The following is a 23,550-nucleotide window of genomic DNA, read 5'->3' on the forward strand; positions in this document are numbered from 1 at the left end:
TTTGATTTTAACAGAAAAATATGCAACAAACAATCTAACATCTCACAAATTCAACGACTGCATTTGCCAAGGGCTTCTATCTATACCCTTTGCTTCAATCTTTTTCCTCAAGAATTATTTAAATGTGAGAAAATCCTGCTAAATGTTCTGGTTCTAAATCATTTAACTTCCTAAAAAACATCAGCCATGTGAAGAGGGAAAAAAAAATGTGTTGGTGAGTAGAAACCACTGTTAGGAGAATAAAAAACTCTACCCATAACAAAGGTAAAGAAGGAGGTAACTCTCCCCTTGGAGAAGTCAATTATCAGGATTTTCCCTTCTTCTCTCTTTCCCCCCACCCCCAACAGATACATTAAGACAGAATTCACCACTGGCAACACATGTTCATCCTTAAAATAAAATAACACAAAAAAGGTTTTGACCCTAAGCTTCAAGAAGGAATTATCTATATCCATTGGCTATATTTCCACAAGAATCATTCATCCATAACATGTATGTATATGCATATGTATGCATATATGTATCTATGGAGAGAGGATTAGTTTAACAAAATTAAATGTTAAGATAATTATCCCAAATACAAAAAGATACTCCCACATAGTAAAATGTAATGGATTAGAAGTAGACACCTGAGTTCCAATCCTGACAGCCATTAACTACTCTATAACCCTGGGGAAATCACATCTCCAGTCTTCCTCTTAAAATAAGAGGTTTAGACTAGTTGATCTCTAATGTCATTTCCAACTCTGTAATTCTCACTTTAGTATTACAAAAAAGTGTGTGCTCATTGAAAAACAATGTTCACTTTGGCAGACATGTTGATGTCTCCTCAAACAGTTATGACTTGAAGTTTGTCAATCTCAGTTCTCGTGACCTGTACTTTTACTCCAATTCAGCACTACAGTAACATTTTTAGATAGTAACATTTTTTTATTTCACCATCACCATTCAGCATTCCACCTTTATGTTCCAGAACACTGAAATTTCTCCTTCTGACCATAGTCTCAGTCTGCTGTCTGTCTGCCAAACTGACCTCCTTGTTATTTCATAAACTCAATATATTCCATTTCCCAACTCTATCCCTTTGCGCAAGCTGGTGTCCCATGTCTGGAATGCATGTCCTCTTCACCCTCACCTTTTAGAATCCCTAGCTGGTTTCCTTCAAAGCTCAACTCATCTGGCAACCTCTTGTGGGTAGGACTTCATGATTTTCATAATTGCCTGTATTCTCTCCTTTCTCAAAATATATCTATTTATGTTTATATGTTGTATTTCCCTAGAACATAAAATCCTCTACGGCTAGAACTGTTTTTTGTTTTATCTTTGAATGCTCAGTACCTAAGCCAAGTGCCTTGGACAGAGTAAGCGCTGCATAAAAGGTTGTTGAATTAGACTGGATTAAAGCCTAATTGTTCTGAAAAAATGGTGCTATGATGAAAAAAAAAACAGGTTATGTACTTGCCCTAGGTCTTAAAAGAACCCTCCCAAGAGACTGAGGGGTAGGAGGCAGATCCTGTCTCACATGAGCAATTGCTAGATTGAGGTTATTCAATAAATACAATCTTTTCCCACATGTGGTGAGTGTATCTGTTGTGGTTAATTGAGTCTTTGATGGGAAATACACAAAGAGCTATTACGTTTGCTTACCAATCTGAAATATCATCAAGCTAGCCTCCATCCATCGTATTAATTCATTCTTCTCCTCAGTCCTCCACTTTCTTCCCTCCCAAAAATATCCATAGATTTATTCTAACAAGTCTCACAAGTATTGTTAGCTTTTAGGTAAGTAGCAAAACTTACCAAACACCACCAAGAAATAAAAGTGCTTACAAATCCTTTGTTGTTCTGAAGAAAGAAATTTTAAAATGTTGTGGCTCCCCTAAGGGTTAAAGGAGTTGTTTTTTTGGTCATTCCTTCATTTAGTAAAGGTTTCCTGAGAATCAATGCACAAAGTATTGGGCTAACTTATAAGAGATCACTTAGAGTCAACACAGAATAGGACAAGATCCCTTTCCAAAATGGACCTTCTAGTATAATGGGATAGATAATACACTTACAGAAATAACCTTCTTTTTGACCCTTTGTTTATTGAATTTTGAATGGGGAGGGGGATGGTCTTGGTTAAGAATTCAAGAAAAGCAGGTCTCTGAAATCCTCAGCCCATAACAATTAGGGCAACTAGGTGATGAAAGGGATAGATGGCAGGGCCTAGAGTCAGGAAGACCAGAGTTCAAATATGGCCTCGGATACTTACCGTCTGTGTGACCTTGGGCAAGTCACTTAGTGTGCCTCAGTTTATTAGAAAAGGAAATGGCAAACCACTCCAACATCTTTGCCAAGAAAACCCCAAATGGGGTCATGGAAGAGTGGGACATGACTGAAAATGACTCAACAACAAATGATAATTAAGAAAGAAAATAGAAAATCTGGGCCAGTAAGGAGCTGGTATTATAGAAAGATGCCAGCTCACTATGATAATCAGTGTGATCTTCAAGAAACACAGGAAATGTGCTATCCTGACACATCAGCTGAGAAGTAATGAAGGGAATGGGTTGAACTAAAGTTGAGCTATTCTGACATTACTCAAAGGGAGCCAATTTCCCCCACTCTCCACCCTACATAAGCATCATAATGGAGTTTTATGACTTAATGAGACTTCTTAAGAAGGCTGAGACTTTCCCATCAAGTTGGCTTTAAGACAAGGCTCTTTTCCAAGGTAAGATTACAAAATTCATTGAGTTGGATTTCACTCTATTTTTACCTAGTTCATAATTTTATACTTATAAAACAACAGGGAGGAAGCATAGTACCAGAGGAAACACTGGCTTTAGAAAAGGATGAACTGGATTTGAATTTAAGCTCTGTGGGACAAATCATTTAAACTCTCTGGGTCTCGGTTTCCTCTTGTGAAAAAGAAGGGATGTATGTATTGATAATGCATTTCTGCTTATTGTTAATGTAATTTTGCTTCTTAATGGGACGATCTTTCCCATCCATTAAGCCTGAGTCACATGAGTCTAAGTCATATGGAACAGGAAGGGTAGAACAATAAGAGGTGGAGCTAGAGAAAAGGTGAGAGGAAGTTAATCAGAGAGCAATCAGAGCTGGGAAAGGCTGCAACTAGTCGGAGTGGGAGAGCTCGTTTGTGATTTGTTTAAGAGACCTGGTTTGTGGGAAGTCTAAGGAGGGAAGGCTTAAGGATGGTAGTGCCCCCTGCATTGTTAGTGTGTATAGATTTCTTGGTTACTGTGATGGATTTGGCTTTCTGGTGCTGGGGATTTGGATTTTTGGTGTCTGAATAAATGTTTTGGTTCTGTCTTCCATGTGGAGAGTCTGTTGTATTTCGAGATTCAGAATTGCGCTAGCATATTCAGGCTGCCATAGGCGCTGTGAATATCACATTGGCGCTACAAGAGATTGGTCTAGAATCAAGATTCATAGATTAGGGATTCTTCAGTATGAGTGTGGTGGACCTTCCATTGGCAGTTTGGTAAAGACTATGGGGCCCTTCTCTGAATAATATTCTCAAATACTTGAAGGAAATGTTAAATTTTCAGTAAAAATTAAAGTGTAATTTTTTTTTGTCAAGTTCCCCTAACTGTAATTTCTATCCAAAGGGGACCAAGTACCCCAGATTTGATCCTATACTCTAAATGATGTCTAAGGTCTCTTCCAGTTCTAAGAACATGATCCTATGACATAGAATTTCCCTTACAATCACTATAACATTTTAGAAATTTTATTTACCATTAATAAGACATTTACAGTAAGAAAAAAAATCATTTGCAAAGTGACATTTTACATATATATTCAGGGTATCTTTCTGCACAGAGGGCAGCTTCTACATTTATCACAGTTTTCTTATGTCAGCTTGTCAACAAAAAGGAGGACTATTATTCATATGAGTCTATCATCAAAACATATAGTACCATTTGCAGTTTGGTTTCATTATTCTGACCCATATGCTGTATGTAATAACACCAGGAGGAAACCATTTTGGCTAATTTTTATATGTGGCAGTTAAATTCTTTTGTGACACACTCTCCACTAAGCACCAAATGGAACATAACCTACCTTACTTTCTAGGCTGTGAGAACCAAGATATGGATGAAGGAAGGGATCCCTACTTCAAAAGCCAGATCTTTGGAATTAAAAAATCTTGCAAAGATCATCACAATTCTTTGTGGGTATGAAGAATAATATCTATTTAAATTCAAAGACATGCATTTTTGCAAAGAAACTGCCAGAGGGTTTTGGAGCTAGAATGGGTCTTATGGAAGATCTAGTTTATTACTTTGGAAGACTGTGTGTGAAATGTGAATTTGGAGACAAAGGGGCCAAGTTTGAATCTTGATTTTTTTTTTTACTTACTACCTGTGACCAATGTGACGATGGGCAAGTCTCAATATTTCTGGAATCATTAATTTCCTTATCTTTAAAATGATGCAGTTATACAAGATGGCTTCTAAGGTCTATACTTTTAATGGGCTAATTTCTTGGAGAATAGAGAATAAATCTATGATTTCCTTGATATAAGGAATTCTTACATGGAGGAACTTCTAGGTTGGTACCTTCTCTGCAATTTCTTGTCTTCCAGAGTTGCCTAGCAGAAGGAGAGGTTAAGTATCCAGCGTCCCCCTTACCAGTATGTCAGCATGAGGACTAGAACCCAGGGGGTTATAACTCTAAACCCAGGATACTTTCCACCAAGCATCCAGTAGGATATGTATGAGATTATTTTACTTTAAATTGAACTAGGGCTGGGTAGTTCTTATCATGAATATTTTAAAACAATAGGTGCTTTGTGAATGGAATAAATGAACACTAATTTTCACATTAGTTTTGCCATATCAATAACGGCTAATAAGTTAAAAATGCTAAAATCTCACAAAACATATGATGATTATATTATAATTATATTATAATATTATATATTAAGATTAAAAAGCCCATTTGAGCAACAAAGGGCTACAAATGAAATCAACATTTTCACTCATTGGACTGGCTTTGGCCATGCACTGGCTCTTTTAACTGCTTCTGAGGGTTAAAAATATGTCTAAAAGTACTAACAGTTTGCATCCCAGATTTTGAATTACATCTACTGGCTGAAAATGCTTGTCTTTTTTGCTTTTCTCATCTCTCCAATTTTCCTCCTTTCCCCCTTCTAATTTTCATCCCCCCCCAACAAAACATTGAGATGAATCTCATTCCATCTCTAACTTTCCATTTAGAAAATGCTTTCTAGAACTGGAAAGACTTGGAGGGGATTCTCAACTTGGGGGGGCTGTGAATTTGGATTACATTTTTTTTTTGATATTTCAAAATATTTGGATTCCTTTGTCATGTTACATATCTTATTTTAGGCATTTACAACAAGATTCTGCAAAGGAGGCTTTGCATAGGCTTTGCCAGGCTGTCAGTGAAATGAGAAAAGGTTAGGCACTCCTGGATGGGAGGCCCCCTGAGACTGGAGAGGATGGTAGTTCTGCAGAGCTGCGAGCCTCAGGACTTTAAGTCAGGAAGGTGTCTTGTTTGCTAAGACGTCATGCACACTCACAAGGCACTTCCCCCACGCGTGTGGATATTCCCCTAGTGTATCTGGGCACACTGCTCTGCTGCCCTGGACAGAGCCCTTCCATCTCAGAGGAGAACGCCGGCCTTCTCTGCTCTCCTCCCCCTTCCCCTTCCCTCCTCCCCCTTCTCTTCTCCCCCTCCCCCTCCCCCTCCCCCTCCCCCTCCCTCCTCCCCTTCCCTCTCTCTTCTCTCCTCCCTCCCCCTCCCCCTCCCCGCTCCGGCCGAGTCCCCTCCCCTCCCCGATCCCGGCTGACTACTGGCCGACACGCCCTACGTGCGAGGAGCGTGGAAACAATCCCGGGGGCGGGGCTTCCCGGCCCTCCGCGGCGCTCTCCGCCTCTGGGCCGCCAGCCCGCTCGGCTCTGCCCCGCTCGGCTCCGGAGGAGCCCTCCCCGGCCTTCCTCCCCGGCTGCCGCCCGGCTCACTTTGTTCTCCGCCTTTGTCCTCGGCTGCGCCAGCAGGTGGAGCAGCCGCGAAGCCTCCGGAGCCCGTTCGGGGGAAGGGAGCCCATCTTGCTCTCCCGGAGCAGGAGCTGGAGGAGGAGGAGGGTCAGAGCTCAGCGTGCAGCCAATCGGGGCCCACGCTGCTAGTTCGCCGAGCAGAATGGGCTGTAGTTGAGGGAAATAGCAAAGCTGCAAAAACACTGTGGAGTTGTTTCCCGGTGTAAATACAAAAAGAAGAAGAAGGGGACGCGACGACGAGGAGGGAAAGCCGACCAAAAGTTTCCCAAGTCGCCGCCGCCCGCCGTTGGCCCGGGGCCGGTGCTGGAGCGGGGGCTGCGCCCAGCCAGAACACGTTGGACTCGGCGGCGCTGCAAGAACACCCCCTTCCTATTGTTTGTGCGGGGTTCCTCTGCCTCTCTCAAAATATGGCAAAGGTTCAGGTGAACAATGTGGTGGTGCTGGACAACCCTTCTCCGTTCTACAACCCTTTTCAGTTCGAGATCACGTTTGAGTGCATAGAGGATCTGTCGGAAGGTGAGTAGCGCGGGTCCCGCCAGGGGGGCTCCGGCCCGGGGCGCTTCTCCGCGAAAACTTTCCCCAGGCCTGGCGGTTCTTTTCTTCTCTCCCTCCGCTCCTTCCCAGCCTTAGCCTCCGCCGCATCTCAGGGATGGAGGAGAGGAAGGAGGAGCAGCAGGAGGATGGGCTGCTGCAGACCTGCGGCTTCCGAGGGGCCGGCGGGGCTTCGGCCGGGGCGCGCGGCGGCCGCTGCCCCTGTCCCTGCCCCTGCCGCTGCCGGAGGGAAACTTGGAGCGGGTGCGTTTCGCTACTGTGCCCTTCGCCCCGGCGGGGAGACCGAGGGGGAGCGCGGGGAAGCCGCCCGGGTTCCCACCGCTGCCTTTTCGCGAAGCCGGGCTGAAGTTGCAAGTAACTTGTTTGAGTGGTGGTAGCCATGTTGTCAGCTTTGTCTGGGTGTGGGAGAAGGGTTAACGGGAGGAGAGGAGCCCCGCGGCCCCCCGCGAGCCTCCGCGCCCCTCGGCTGCTCCCACGCGGGGAGCTGGCTCGGCCGAGCCTCCAGCGGAGACACCCGTGAAGGAGAGGGGGCAAGACCCCCCTGTCTGCACGGCCTGGGACCGGGGGGAGCGGTGGAGAGGAGGCTTTTTAAAAAAAGAGCTGAGCCTGGTGTGTGCGCGTGTCTGCTCGCCGGAGAGTTCGAAAACGGAGCCATCTTTTACCCCCGGAGCCCCGGCGTCCCCCGGGCACCTGCCCACCTCCCGACTCCCACTGGCCAAGGCCAGCACTCGCTTCAAAGTTGCACTACTTCATTCCGGGGGCCCTGGCTCCTCCTAGCCTAAGCAGAGCGGCAGGAAAAGCCGGGGCAAGCCTTGTGCCTTCCTCTCCGGCTTCCTGAGTCGAGTGGGAGGCGGGCACAGGCTCGGGCATCCACACGCTCCCTCCCTCGGAGCTCTTGCCCCTGCCCACCCCGGCGGAGGGCAGGGTGCCAGGCAGCCTTCCCCGGGGACTCTGACAGCCGCACAGAATTCGAGAGGCTCTGGAGGGAATCACCTCCACGCAGGATGGCCAGGACAAGAGGGACTCCGGGATGCTCGAGGAGAGCTCTCTGCCAACGTCCGAGCGCCATCAAGGCTAGTTAACTGTTAGCACTAATAACTCTGGGAGTAATCATTTTACAAAACTCTTAAAATGACTTTAGGAGCAAACGTTTTCCTGGAGGTTTCAGCACGCTCCAGAGTTAGGTGGAGCGCCCTGGCAGGACTCGCCGCGTGGGCTGTGCAGACCGGGGGAGAGCGCCGGAGCTCTCCCGGCCACCTTGGGGTGCTGACCCCATCGGCAAACGCGAAGCGAACACTGCCCTTCCGCAGACTCGTAGTGAGAGGACAAGGGGGTAAGGGAAGACACGTTTGGAGTGCAGGCTTGAAGTAGGACCATAGGATTCAGAGGCCTAAGGGAGCCCTAGGAGGAATCATTTAGGCCAGCGCCCCCCCCCTTACAGATCAGGAAACTCAGCCCAGGGAGGTTAAGTGACTTGTTGTAGTGAGCATTTATTTTAGGGGCTTAAAGTATTTTATTTTTGAAAGAGGAAAATTTCATTATATTTATTTTCATCTGTATGGTATGCAGAATATATACCATTTCAGATAGCATCAAATTTACCTTATGGGTCTTTTAAAAAATGTTCTCGAATTTTTTTGTAATTTTTAATTTCCAAAATGTGAAAATACTATTTCAGATTTGTTACTGATGTACTACATTGTAGGTGCTAAATTTTAATTGAGAATTATTTTGAATTTCTCATGTGGACACATCAAAGTAAACTTCATAAAGTATCTTTTCTCTTGATTATTAACTAACATTTCCTGATGTTCTCAAACTAGTTGTTAATCTTTGTGTACAGCTCTTTGAACTTGATGGATCAAGAAATGGGCCAGGTTTTAAAAGTTAACCATTAAAATAAAGCTAAATAATAGCAAAACACAGGATTGCTTTTCCGTTTTCTCATTATTCAAAAGTACCTTGTTCATTTTGGACAGCTGTAGCCTCTTAGCCACCATCAGCATGAAGTATAAAGCAAATGAACAGGTTAAAAAGGGGGGTGCAGGGAGGAATTGTCAGGAATAAGTGTTACTTATTAGTTCAGTATGAGTTCCTACGTCATAAACATATTTTTGGTGGTGCCTCCTACTTTAGGTCTCAACTTATAAGGATTATAGGAGCTCAGGACATGAATGAAGAGCCTCTCTAGGTCCATGGTCTTGGAAAGCACTGTAGTATGACAGAGGCAAAGCTACGTTTTAACTTTTGACATCCATTCAGAAACCAGTTATAACTGGGATTTGCAGGGTTGAGTGTCAAGGATACACCAACTATCACTTAAGATTCCTCATTTTCCTGAATAAACATGTGAGCTGAGTCATAACCATCCCCACCCCCAAGGTGCCAAGGAATTCCTTGAAAATGTGGTCTGCTTGAGTGGATTAAAGGCCAGGTGGATTAAAGGAACTGAATGTATTCAAGACATATTTTTAATAATGTAAGTGCCACAATGGAGCCAGTAATCTGATTTTCATGTGTTTAATTTGACAACCTCAAAAAAAAAAACTTTTTGGTTGTTTTTTAAAGTTTTTTTTTTAAAGTAACTTATAATTGGCAGCTGTTATGTGAGGCAGTTAGGTGGCTCAGTGGATAGGCTGCAGGTCAGGAAGACCTGAATTCAAATGTGGCCTCAGACACTCACTAGCCATGTGACACTGAGCAAATCACTCAACTGTAAAATGGGGATCAGAATAGCTTCTACCTCTTGGCCTTGTTGTGAGGATCAAATGAAGAGAACTTTTGTCAAGCACAGTACCTGGCACATAGTAAGTGTTTAATAAATGCTTGTTTAAAAAACAATAGCTGTATTTTAAACATTGATTCCTACAGTCATAGGATTTAGAGCTGAAGGGACCTTAGACGTCATCCAGTCCAACCCCTTCATTTTCTAGATGAGGAAACTGAAGCCCAAAAGAGTTAAATGACTTGGGCAAGTTTATACATAAAGTTTTTTTTAAAATAAATTAATTTATCTTTAGTTTTTAACAGAGTAAAGATGTGAACTCAGATCCTCTGACTCCAAGTCTGCCTCTAGGTCTCCTACATTTGGATGCAGTAGTCATGATGCTTCCTAATATTATAGGTGGACAGCTTTAGGATAGGGCTGGTTACTGCTTCAGAAGGGTAGGGAACTACTGTTTTGTCCTTCCAGAGCTTGGAGAAGCTTTGTGAATATTCTGACCTAAGAAAAGAATTGTAGTAAATGGTAGCTCAAGGAAGTAAAGTGAAGGGGCATAACAATAGTTAATCAGACTGTGGACCCAAATGATATTCCCTTGTACCATTTTTGGCATGTGTTCTATAAAACTGTTGCCACATTGATAGGATTCTTATAACCAGTTGGGAAATGTTTCCTATAAATAAAACAACATTATCTGACTGAAAACTGTAACCTATGAAACATTTCTTTTTCAAACAAATATAGATCAGGAAAATAAAATCATCTGAAGTAATTATTCAGAATACAAAGTGAAATAAGTGACTTTCCTTAAAGATAAATTATTTAAGAAGCTATAAACAACACCTATTTTCAGAAATTCAAATATATTCATTGTTTAACTCAACAGGAATAACAAATATCTAAACAAGCATATAAATTCACATACAGACACAATCCCCCAATTAATGAACATTCCATTTATTATTTGAGGTTTTCTTCAGTTCCTATACAAAACCAAGGAAAAGACGTGTTTTTAGCCCTACTATATTCCTTTCTCCTGTGTTGAACCTATGTTCCCTTGTGGTCATTCTCCCAATCCAACCCACAAAAAACTAGTATAAGTTAGAGCCAGAATAGTATGTATTTGCTATGAAACTGTTAGTGCTAATGGGTCCTCTATGTAAGAACATTCTATGGCTACTATGTGCCTTTCTGAGAAGAAAGAGAAAGAGAAAAGTTAACTGTGTTAAAATAGGGAAATTTGATTACACAAAGTAGAATGGAGTTTTCTAAAATATGTCATAGGAGGAAGAGCTGTTCAACCAGCTAGATGCCTGCTATTACATGAATCATCATCAATAAATGTTTGTGTATGTAGCAGTGTGCCTTGAATGCTCAATAAATGTTTGTTAAATGAATCAGGCCCTCAAGAATATTTCAGTCTAGTTGGGAAGATGAGACATTGACGAAATAAGTAATATAGATAATAAATGTCAGAGGAGTTTGTATATACATAACATGAACATAAAAGTTACCCTAGACAAGCATAGCCCGCTGAGCTCCACCCCCACATGCTTCATTTCTTAGGGTTTATTATTTCTCAACACAAAGGATAAATTTTACCTATAGGGTGTTCAAAGAAAACATAATAACTGTGCCAATAGTTGGTTCAGGTGAATGTTCCCTAGTAGAATGTAAGCTTCTCTAGAGCAAACAGGAGTGATTTTTAAAAATCTTTATCTTCTCAGCACACAGTAGGCAATTAATGTTTGCTGAGTCAATGAATAAAGGCAAAGATAGTCGTTAAAGCTAAAGTGGGCAGCTTACAAATGATTTTCATGCCTCTTGATTATGGCAACTTTATTATTGGTATGGAAATATCAAAGTTGGCTGTGTTCATTTTGCTTCTTTTTTACTCTTTAAGAGTTGACTCTCTTAAGTGAGAGATTTTGCAGGAGGAGCAGGGGATGGAAAGGATTAGATTCCCCAGGAAACTGAGAATCTCTTTTGGATCTTCTGTAATGGTGAGGTGGATTTAGGGACAACAGATGTGAATCAGTTGATATTAAAGGGGGTATTGGAATTAACCAGTGTTGTAATCCTTGAGTGTAAAATAATGTGTATTGGTCTTTAACTCTAGACTTGGAGTGGAAAATTATCTATGTGGGTTCAGCAGAAAGTGAAGAATACGACCAAGTTTTAGACTCTGTTTTAGTGGGCCCTGTTCCTGCAGGAAGGCATATGTTTGTATTTCAGGTAAGATTACTGTTAAATATTTGTACCAATAAGTTACTGGAAAGTCCATTTTGTATTTGTAAAATTTCACTTTTATTTAACACTATACTTACATTAATAATAGCTAACATTTAATAGCACTTACAGTGTGCTAAGTACTATACTAAATTTTGGCTTTACAATTGTATCTCATTTGATCCTCACAACACTGCAAGAGGGGTTCTGTTATCCCCATTTTATAGATAGGGAAAATGAGGCAAACTGAGGTTATGTCTGCTTTTGCCTGAAACTGCAAAGTGTTTGACTCTTATTATGGAGGAAATGTTTTTAGAATTTATTTTCTGTTGTATTATAGATATGTTTGTGTCATTAAAATGGCATCCATGAGGAATAATCCAAATAAGTGTGATTAACTTATGCCGAAACAAAAATATACACTTTTGTTATATTATCAACTTGAATACGACAAAAGGCCAGATCAGCCTACGAAATGAATCCCTGAATGATGCTCATGGACCACTAACTTTCTCCTGACCTTACTTTGAGCATCACTAACATGTTAAGCCTTATTAGGGATTGCTAGGGCTATATATAGTGGACCTGACAGAGGTGATTAAAATTTAAATTAAGGTAGGTAGCAAAGTATATAGGTCTTTTTGGGCTGTGGAGAGTAGAAGTTAGAGGTGTGAGGATGGATATCAAGCAAATAATTTTTTGAGTGGCCCTATAATCAAGCTTCCCAGCACATTTTCTCATTGCACTAATTTACCCATCCCCAATTCTACCAGTACTAAAATAATCACTTTACTAGGTAAACAGATCAGTGTATAATTTTTCTAAGTTAAGAATACCACATAATGGTTCTTGTTAATCACTTGGGATAAACTATCCTTCCTCTCAGTTGACACAGGATCATATTTTTGACTGGTAACACCTTCAGTTATTTTCCAGCATGAACAGAAGCAGAAAAAAAAAAAAACCCTTACGTGAGTTGTTGTGTACTCCTTTTCAAAAATAAGTCACACCCTCTGATTTAGCACTTCCTTTGCATAAGTGCTTGCTTTGATCTATGACAGTTTAACTGGGCAGAACAATTCAGTCAATTCTCAATTATCCCAGGCAATAGAGGGGAGTATAACATTGTGAAATTCTCCAAATAATAAATTCTTAGCACTTGACTTTGGATCTTGGTGTGTCTTAACAAATTGCAACACTCTAGGCAAAATTTATATCATGAATCCTTAACTTAGAAGAATATGGACATTTTTTTCTTTCCCATCCTTAACACTCATCTTCCCCTTTCATTACCTACCCCTCCTCACTCCTTCACAGATAGATGACATAATAAATATAGTAGGTATTATTATAAAAGGGCAGCAAAGAGTTAAGCAAACCTCAACAAATAATTGAATGAAAAAGAAGATGATATCATTAAAGGGGGAAGTATTTGTACTATTTCCTATGATTTAAAGATTTCCCTAAGAACACATGAGCAGTTTGAACTTATTTTGAACTAATTTTTAAATACCTGGAAAGCTATTTTCTTTCCTTTTCAGCTTAACAAAGCCCTCCCTGAAGTTTCTTTGTGCAGAGAAGTAGAATTAGCTCTGATCCATCAGATGAGCCACATGGTCTGTAGACAGTTCAAGATGTGGCAAAGACTGCTGCTGACCCATGCTAAAACAGGAAGTTGCCTATTGCTTTTTCTGTTTTATTTTAAAGTAATAATCCATGTTAGGCTATGCAATTGTGTACTAATAAAGGGTGTACATACATTTGTGGATGATTTTTGCTTTAAGTTCAACAAAACCTGTAATGAAACCTTTCTTGTGTATTCTAGGGTAGGGAAAAGGACTAACCCTATGATTTCATTGGTATAGCAAAACCCTAGGTGAGGAAACTCTCTCTGCAAATGTTTATTGGCATCTAATGGATGGTCTTACCAGTTCTTGCCGTGTAATAAATAGTTGATAAGTATTTCTTGGCTTGACTTGACTAGAGAGTTCCCTAAAGAACCGAGAGGTAAGGTGACTTGGTCTTGAGTCATACAGTCAGTGTGTGTCAGATACATGTTTTGAACCCAAATCTTTATGGCTTAGAGGATGGCTCTCTGTCTACTACTACAACACAGCCTTAAAACTATTAGAGAAAATCTGCACTCAAACTTTTGGGACACCCTTTGCTACTTAAAAATAACCTCAAGTTTTGGCTGAATGCTTAGTGATGGCAAATATATCCAAAAACTTTGACTTTAGGATGTGAAGCCAAAAAGAACAGATGAACTACAGTGAGAATTAGATCATGATTTTAAACTTGTGCATATATAACAAACTCACCAATATAATAATTCTTTAGGTATTTTAATAATAGGGTAAAGTATGATTTTCCCAGCAGTGATCAGCCTCAGGAATACTTCAAGTTTCTGTCACTTCGTGGTTTGCTAGCATATAGTTTGAAGATTTTTCTTAATGGCATGTCAGTGGTAAGAAATGTGAACTGATAAGAGAGGCAACCTGGTACTGTGGAAAGAGCCCTAGACTTAGAGTAAGGAGACCTGGGTCCTAATCCTGATTTTGCCACTACCTCTGTATGACCTTGAGCAGGTCACTTCTCTCTGGGCTTCAGTTTCTTTCTCTTTAAAATGAGGGGATTAGACTAAGTAAATTCTGAGACTTCTTTCAGGCTGAAGAGCCTCTGGTTTAAAGTAGTTGGCAAGATCAAACAGCTGTCCAGAGGCAGCTGGAGTAAAGTGTCTCAAGATCTCCCGGATAAGTTGTGCTATACATACTCTGCTGGCTTCTGGCTAACCAAAGCCACCTCTGTAGCTCCTCCAACTAGCTAGCCCTATCCCCAGCTAAATGTCAAAATGCCATCTAAAGGAATATCCAGAATCATTTTGTCCATGGAAAAGGTATGGACAGGAGAATGACTTTCCAGTTCCTTCATTGTTCTTACTCCTAACCAGGTGAGGAATCTTCAAGGATCCCTCCCCAAGTTGACTACTTTAGTGGTTCTACTTCCAGGTCAGAAGCAGACCTTCTCCCTTTCCCAATCCTGCTTCAAAATAATCATCTTTTCATGAAGCCTTTCCTTGCTGAATACATACAAATACATGTGAATACCCATCCCATTTCTGCCAGGGACTTAAATTAAACCCCCAGAGTGAATGTAGCTGAATTACTTCTCTCTCTAGGCCTTGGTTTCTTAATTTTTTTTTTTTAAGTTGGGGAGAGAAGTTGGACTAGATCAGGGGAGAGCAACTTGGATTCTATGAACTTGTTTTTAAAAACAAGTTTTATGCATTTAGGCTTCACCACACTGTCAAATGGGTCTGTGACATTAAAAAGGTTAAGAATTCCTGGACTAGATGGTAACTAAGAGACCTTTAAACTCTAGCATTCCATGATTCAGATTCAACCCAGAGATAGTGCATTGGACTCATCTTAGTGGAGACCCACTCCTATATTATAAGCCTGAGAGTAAAGGGAATGTATTAATAACTGTGTATTCTTTTCTCAAAGCATAATGTCTTAAACATAGTAGACACTCGAAAAATATTACTGATCAATCAGATTAGAGGTGCTCAACAGAAGCATATTGTTAAATGTTGGGCTGTAGTAGTTATTGTGACCATAAGATGCTTCTCTATGACCCATTTTCCCTGGTATTTACAAAGATCAAGTTCACATTTCTTAGTGTGGCATTCTAGGTCTTCTAAACTGGCCCCACCAAACTCATTCAGCTCCATTTCTCATTGTTTGGTATAGAGTGTACTCTAGACACCAGTCTCTATACCATGTTTTGCATATGCTATGCTTATTTTCACCCCTGGGCCTTTTGTTCCCCTTCCTGGAATCTCTTCACATGTTTTCTTTCCACCTGTATAAATTCAACCCACTTGGCCCTTTGTGAAACTTCTTTGATTAACCCAAAATGCTTTTATCTTTTACTGAATTTTTGTGGGTTTGTACCTCAGTTTGGCCCTTGGATTACATCTTGCTTTGTGTTATTCTTATATACAATTTTTACATATGTACTTACATACAGTCAAGTGGGGCACACAGTAGATGCCATGATATGTTTTGGGAATTCATGTATTAGTCCCTTCTAAAGAAGATCCTGAGATATTAGTCTCATTATCTGCTTTAAAATCTAAGCCAATAAAATAGTTGTAGGTAGTGGGTGTAGAATGAGAGGATGCTGGGTGGTAGAGGAAATTGGCAGGAAAGATTTTGTTCAGACAGTCTGTGTGTTTCTGGATAATCAAACTGATGACTCTGATAACTTTTATCTTTAATTACTCATTTGGCTAACATAACATAAATCCTTGATTTTGGATACTGCCAAATGCTTCATAAAACACCAAAAAATGGAGGAAGAATGACAAGAATCCCTAGAAAAAATGCCACCCTCAAGAATTCAAAGGTACAAGAGGTGCATCATAGGAGGCACATGAACTCCTCCTTCTAGCTATAAGTTTCAAAAATAAACATTTGCCTTCATAGCACAGTTGTAAATATCTTCTAAATCTTACTGCTCTATCTTCACCTGATGGTACGCAAGGTAACTAAAATCCTCATCTTGCCTGCAGTTAACTTTTTCTTCCCCACCCTCTTTTTTTAATCATTCTAGGCTGATGCGCCAAATCCAGGACTTATTCCAGATGCAGATGCAGTAGGTGTAACAGTTGTGCTAATTACATGTACCTATCGAGGTCAAGAATTTATTAGAGTTGGCTATTATGTAAATAATGAATATACGGAGACAGAATTAAGGGAAAACCCACCAGTTAAACCAGACTTTTCTAAGGTAAGTAACATTTCAAGCTTATCTTTTAATTAATTTGCTTTTACTACATAATTCAGAGGTGACAAAAACTGACTTCTGGGAAGCTGCAATTTATATTACATGTGTGTGGCTTTTTTTTTTTTTTTAACTAAGTAAGAAATAGTTATGAGTCAGATTCTGAAGTTGTGGTGCTAGTTGAAGTGCATAATTGAAGTCTAACTGTCTGCCTAATTCATGGTGACTAATTATTGTCTTTCCTTGTGAAGCTTTGGTAAATAATATTTGTAATGTGCTTTTGAGATCCTAAAACAAAGGGGACTACACCTCTCTTGACTCAGCTAACTAAATTAGACCTGTGGCCTTCAGGAGGGCATTTACCTACCCAGCATTTTCATTTCAAAGGTTTTAATAACCTTTCCCTATATTCAAAGCAATGTTGTCCTCCAGCAATAGTACCCATCTAAAACAGCTGAGGTTGTTACTTAAAACTGACTTGATAGTGCCATGTACCCAGGGGATATTTGATTAATGTTCTTCATAATAAAAAATCCAGAGATACTGATTTCAGTTTTAGGGGTTCTGTGACCCTGGCCACCTCCTTCCTCATCCTTTGTGTGTGCCCTTCTCTGGCTGAGCAATCAGATTCGAAGCATTGTGTAGCCACACTTAGCCAGCTACTTTTTTCCCCAGTGGTGTTCCTGTTTTGCTTCATTCTGTTTACACACACCAAACAATGTAATTTGGTTTCTTATTTCATCCAGGAATGAAGGTCAGTAGTTTAAATCATGGAAGAAAAATTTACCTTAGAGCCATGATTCAGTATTCCAGTGTTCTACTAGCAAGTAATTTAGTTCAACCCCTCCATAAATTTTTTCCAATTTTTTGGAAGTTGTATGACATTTTAGGCACTCACTGTTACAATAGTCCACCTCTTAACAGTTTTCTTACTATAATAAGCACTGGATTTGGATTCAGAGACCTGGGTTCAAATCCTAACTCTTTCATTTAATATCTGTAGGACCTTGGGCATATGAATTTCCAAGCCTCAGTATTTTCATCTTTCAATGAAGGGGCTGGACCAAATGGTCTTTAATGGCATTTCCAGTTCTAAGGGGCCAGCAATTAGGAAATACCTTGGTTTTAGAAAAATAAAAATTTTAATAGAATTATGGTATCCATGTATATAAGCTGCAACATTTTACCAGCGAAAATGAGAAACAGGAGATGGACAGTAGTATGGTGGAGTAGGAAGAATACTGCCTCTCATGCCAGAGGACCTGGGTTCAAATAACACATCTGATGATTATTACTTGTGAGACTTGGGTATGTCGTACCCTCCTAGGTCTCAGTTTCCTCATCTGTAAAATAAAGGGGCAGTTCTAAATTGATGATTTTGTCATCCGATGACAGGTAAGTGCTATATAACAGGAAGGCCTCTGAAGAACTCTATTAAAGGACATAGGATTATGTGGACTAGGAAGGTGTGGAGGACATACCCACACTTTTGAGATAGGTACTTCCCAATACCAGAGACCTTTAGTTTTTGATACCAGAAATGGAGATGGGGATGAAATAACTTTGATTCTACCCTTTCTTCATCTCTACTTAGTCTTTTCTGGCTCCTGCAACTTGGCTCATTTCTGCTTCTAGCCAACAACTTTGTAACTATTTCTGTGGACAGAGAACGCATCAAGCAGATCTCTGTTCTAAAGCCACTTTTATGTTTGAAAAGAATTCTGTCTCATAATTAACACCATAGTTAACCTAACCTCATAACCTACAATTGTAGGTTTGCTTGTCATAACTTGAAATTGTGTTAGTACCCCTTTCTTTTAGAATCATGGTAAAAAAATCCTAATTATCAAAGCTTTGATTCATATGTAACTTGAATAAACAGTGCATTTAATAAAATGCCAAACCTAAACAAGTCATATAAAAGAATAAATTAAAAATGTAATGCAATCAATTGCATATCACCAACAGAGAACATTGTTACTACAGTTCATAGTTTAAAACCAAGTGTAAAAGGAAGATAGAGCTAAGACCTTCAATCTGAAATTTAATAAAGTCTTCCTTTCTGAAGGATGACTCCTCAGTTTCTTTTTTGTAAAGAACTAAGGATTCTTCTTATTTTTGTATGTGTGTATGTGTATATACCTTTTGGAATAGGTAAAAGAATATGAGGAACCAAGGACCAAGATGAGGAGATCTTGGGCCTTGAGTCTGAGTGAAATAAATTTGTTTAATATCTTTTGCTTCTTTTTAAAAGAGCTTCTACTTTAATCAGTCCTAACTATTAATTATTCCTAATTTTTATTTATTTTTATTTATTTTATTGAATAAGTAGGAAAATCTTATACATTTCCCTTTCTATATGAAAGGCCAAAATGATTGTATAAAGAGAGATGTGTAAATTCAAATAGCTTTTTAAAAAGTCAGCTACCTATATTTAGGTTGTCCAAATGTCCTCATTTTAAGAATGAAGAAACTGAGGCCCAGTGAGTTTAAGTAACTTGTGTAATGTCTCACAATAGTTCATGTTAGACCTGGGAGTTAAACTCATGTTTTCCAGTGCTTTCTTTAATTTACTGTGATGGAATTCTATGAAATGAACTGTATTGAATCTAACTGGTAATATTTTCTGTGAGGGAAAACAAAAGAAAGAGAACTTGAACATAAGATCAAATCTACCACACCAATCCATAGGAAATACACAGCATTGGTGAATAAGGCAGTAATTTTTTTCCTCACATTGGTACAGTTATATATATATAAACATTTACTATGGGCTAGGCACTATGCCAAGCACTGAGACATAAATATATAGGCAAGCAAAATGTCCCTGCCCTCAAGGAGCTTATATTCTAACGATAAGACAGAACATATAGAGAAACTGGAAAGCAGATTGATGGTGGTATACTTATATATGTTACATGTTGTAGAGATGGCCTGGAAGGGGCATGGAGGCTTGGTTTTGTGTAAGCTAAGACCAAATGGAGAGAACAAGGGTTGGAGTCAGGAAGAAGATGAGAATTACCATCATAAGGAGATGGCTGGGATTTAATGAAATTTAATTCAGGCCTGGTTCCCAGCAGGATAAGATGAAGAAAGCCCACCTATCAGATGGTCCAGTTGCTGGCAGTTGGGAGTGAAAACAAAGATGACAGCAGTATAAGCAGCATTGTGTGGAGATGGGTGGGATTTAATGAAATTGGATTTAATTAGTTAAATATTATTCATGAAAGACAGCATTCAGTTGTGTTGATAAAAATTGCCTGCCTTAGAGCTAGGAAGACCAGGGTGCAAGTTTTGTCTTTGACACATGGGCAAGTCACTTCACCTCTGTCCCAGGTGACAAATTCCAAGTTTCAGAGGAGTTACCAGTCTATCAGTGGAAGTTTCCACACTAGGAGTTCCCTCAACTGTTGAAATTGCAGGTTCAGACCATCAACAGCCCCCAAACCTGACCTCTAGAGGTTAAGGTTTGTATAATAACATTCCTTTCCTTTTACAGAAAATGAAAAAAAAATCATTTTTTTTCCTCTAAGAATGAGTCCTACTATTTAAATGGCTGAGAAACCACTAATGAACAGAGGCAGATGGTGGAACAACATGGAAGTTGTTGATACCGTAATTCTTGTTCTAATGTACATATTTTCCATAATTAGCAGCGTGAAATTCCAAACTTGGAAGATCATTTTGAAAATTGATCTGCCCTTTATAACTCCACTGCATGAATTTTAAGCATTTTAAACAGATAGGGCATAGACCATGGCTAGCTTTATTGCCTGCTAATTCTGAGTTTAGGAAGAAAGGAAATAGTCTCAACATAATACTGTTGTATGAGGAAGCTTGGTAGTGAAGTATTGTGACTGATCTTTTAGAAGGTGAATGAGTGGTGAAACTGCTCTTGACCTCCCATATAGTAGGTGCTTAATGAATTCTTCTTGATGGATTTACTGTAGAAAAAGGTAACTATGCTTACTCCTGTTTCTAAAAAGTACTGGAACATTACTTTGGGATTAAATGAAAAAAAAAAAAAGAGAGAAATCTTCCCTTAATCTGCAGTGTATCTTTATTATTAGATGGTTATTTATCTAAGTTTATAAAATTTTTCTTTGAAGCTACTGTAGTAGCTCTCAAGCCATCTCACCTAATGGAACAGATAAAACAAAATGGCCTAAACTTATTCATCTACAACACCCTGTGCTCCCTGCTCCCCCCCCCCCACCTTTTTTTAAAGGAAACAGAGACATTTAAACATTTTTTTAAGTCATTTCTCCTGATTCTCCATTTATTGCTCTTTCCATTCACTCCTCATCACTGACCTCATAAGAAAAATCTATCCTTTCCAACCTTCATTTCTTCGCTATGACCCCTTACCTGTGTAATTCATTAAATTTGATTTACAGTATCTTACAGCTGACCCTGAAGACTTCTTGGTGAACAGATACCAAGACAGTTATAATGATAATAATCACGAACATTTATTTAGTGCTTTAAAGTTTACACACACAGTACTATACACCTTATATAAGGTTCCCCTATATTACTATCTAATCTGACCCTTAGAATAATCCTGTGAGGGTAGTTTTTATCATCCCCATTTTACAGATGAGGAAACTGAGACAGAGGTTGACTGACTTGCCCAGGGATAGCACAGATTAGTAAGTGTCTGAGGAATAATTTTAACTTGGGTCTTCCTGATTCCAAGGCCAATGCTTTAGCCACTACTCCACCTGACTATCTGATTATTTATTAAGAGCTTAATTGCATACCATATTGTACTAAGTGATTTAGCTCTTACCAGCTAAATATACTTTTTCCTTCCTCACTTCTAGCTTCAAAGGAATATTTTGGCATCTAATCCCAGGGTCACAAGATTCCACATTAACTGGGAAGATAATACTGAAAAACTGGAAGATGCAGAGAGCAGTAACCCAAACCTACAGTCACTTCTTTCAACAGATGCATTGCCTTCAGCATCAAAGGGATGGTCAACATCAGAAAATTCATTAAATGTCATGTTAGAATCCCATATGGACTGCATGTGACTACCTGCCATCCCTTTAGTACATGTTAAGCTATAAAAACAAACAGAACTATTTCCCTGAAATTCCGTAAGTACATAGTCAAGACAAAATGTGAAGAATTTGTTTTAAAAACATCCTGTAGAAAGTTTATAAGAACCAGTATTTGATCAAATTGTGAAATATAAATACAACTATTTTTAAGTAATTCTTTTTTCTCTAATGTGTTATTTTATTTGCTCTAAAACTAATCTGATTAAAGCATATATATTATATTTTCTTCTTCTCCTCTGTAATACCAGTCTAAACACCAACAAAGAAAAATATGAATCCTTAGACCAGGATGAAAAAATATATAATGACATGATCTCTTGGACAAGATGAAAAAAGCAGACTACAGTCTCGCCAGTCATTAATAAGAGGTTGGAACACTTTAACCAAATTGAAAAGAAAAAAAATCTCTCTATTATCCTAAAACGTGTGCTTCTGTGAAGCCATATAGTGAGGTATAATTTTGGGAGCAAATTTCCATTTCTTTTAAAGCACATGTTAATTCCTTAAAATAGGCAATTTGAAATCAAACCTCTACAAAGGATTTTAGCATATGACCTCCCTCACATGACACAGTCTTCTTACTGCTCAGCATTAAGCTGGTATAGGAAGAAAGCAAAACATGCCCACAGAGTTTAATTGTTTACAAACTTTTAAATATCAATACATATGTGTATATATATATATATATATTTTTAAGAATAGGCCAACTTTCCCAACAACCTTTCCTGCTTCAAATCACTATAAGAGAGCCAACATATATATTAAACAGATTAAATAAATAAATAAATAAAATATTCAACATATTAAAAAGAAAAGAAATGGACACAAGGCTAGGTTAAGTTCCCTATTCTTCCACAAGGTACCCAGAACAACTGCTTAATGTTTTCTAATAATGTATAACTGACAATGCATTTCTGACAACATGATTATAAAAATTATGAACTCAACAAGGGGTCTGTGACTTTTATAACAATAATTAGTTGCTGTTCTGAAAATTATGATTTTCAGACATACTGACTTTTCCCCCATTTTCATTCCAGATGCAGACAAAAAATGAGAAGGTGTATTTAGAATTGAGATTCCCTAAAGGAGTTTTTTAATGGGAATTTTAAAAATAATCTTCAGAGATACTAATTTTAAAATCATAATGGTTCCTTTCATGGGTCCTATAGATGATCTTTCCGTAAAAGTTATTAGTGCCCATTTTATAGATCCCACAAAAGAATGTCCTAGCTTTACAGCCATATGAATGCCTTCATATAATAAAACTTCATGCCACAATTATGTTTTTAAAGCTATTTTGAGGAAGAGGAAATCTAAATATGAGTACTATGTTCTATTAATACTTCTTGTCACTTTTAAAATAAAGGAAATTTTTTAACTGTATAATTTTGCAAAATGTTATAGAATCATAGTTTTTAGAGCTGAAATATAGAACCTTAGACTCTTCCCCCATTTCCATCCATCTGCAAAAAAAGGAACGTAGGCCCCAGAAAGTAAAAAGGAAAGGTTCCAGGTCGCATAGCCAGTCAGTGGAAGAGTCAGAACTAGAACCCACATCTTTTGACTTCACATTCAGTGCTCTTTTCTCTATACCATGCTGTGCCTTTGAAATGTGATATCCCAGATTACTAAATAGTCACTTATAAATAATTCATTTTAAAAGCTATCTGAATTTTCAAATGAGATAAAATATAAAGCACTTTGTAAACCTTAAAGTGTGTCTATAAACATTAGCTATTATCATTATTAATGTCCAGTACACTTCAGAAACTTTTACTCCCTAATTTTGTTTTAATTATTTAAATTACTAGGGATAGAGAACAGATTTCACTGGTATGAGAAACTCCTGACAAGCAAACTCATACCAACACATGTTAACAACAGCTTCTCTATAACTTAAAATCTTAGGGAGGTGCCTAGAGCACCTCTCCAGGACCACAGACAGAAGCTGTGCAACCCTGGGCAAATCACTTCTCAGTAGTCTAGGCCAGGGATGGGGAACCTGTGGCCTCAAGGCTAAAAGATTTAAGACTAAATTTGAAGTTGAAGAGCAGGTGTCAAGCTGTTGGTAGAGGGGAGCAGAGAACCTTTTTTGTAGCTTGCTACACTAGTGAAATCCCAGGGCCAGACCAGTCATAGGAATATCCACTTA

The 23,550-nt window shown here is 39.1% G+C and overlaps 2 protein-coding genes across 5 annotated transcripts in view; one reads left to right on the top strand and one right to left on the bottom strand.

Moving 5' to 3' along the window:
* MCM9 (minichromosome maintenance 9 homologous recombination repair factor) overlaps positions 1-23,550 on the bottom strand; it is a 186,204-nt gene that overhangs the window by 108,108 nt on the left and 54,546 nt on the right. The window lies entirely within an intron of this gene.
* Positions 5,766-21,549, top strand: ASF1A (anti-silencing function 1A histone chaperone). Of its 2 annotated transcripts, none has more exons than XM_072643156.1 (4): positions 5,766-6,551; positions 11,429-11,544; positions 16,156-16,332; positions 21,153-21,549. In XM_072643156.1, exons 1-4 carry the CDS (start codon positions 6,443-6,445, stop codon positions 21,363-21,365), a joined length of 615 nt encoding a protein of 204 aa, XP_072499257.1. In that variant the 5' UTR covers positions 5,766-6,442; the 3' UTR covers positions 21,366-21,549. The 2 variants fall into 2 exon arrangements, with proteins under 2 accessions (XP_072499257.1, XP_072499258.1); XM_072643157.1 differs by lacking the exon at positions 5,766-6,551 and adding an exon at positions 7,016-7,660.

This window comes from Notamacropus eugenii, chromosome 2, assembly GCF_028372415.1.
Source record: "Notamacropus eugenii isolate mMacEug1 chromosome 2, mMacEug1.pri_v2, whole genome shotgun sequence".
Lineage (NCBI taxonomy): Eukaryota > Metazoa > Chordata > Mammalia > Diprotodontia > Macropodidae > Notamacropus > Notamacropus eugenii.

Coding starts and splice junctions, on each gene's coding strand:
- ASF1A (XM_072643156.1), top strand. CDS start 6,443: ATGGCAAAGGTTCAGGTGAACAATGTGGTGGTGCTGGACAACCCTTCT. Junction 6,552..11,428: donor CATAGAGGATCTGTCGGAAG/GTGAGTAGCGCG, acceptor CTTTAACTCTAG/ACTTGGAGTGGAAAATTATC. Junction 11,545..16,155: donor GGCATATGTTTGTATTTCAG/GTAAGATTACTG, acceptor TAATCATTCTAG/GCTGATGCGCCAAATCCAGG.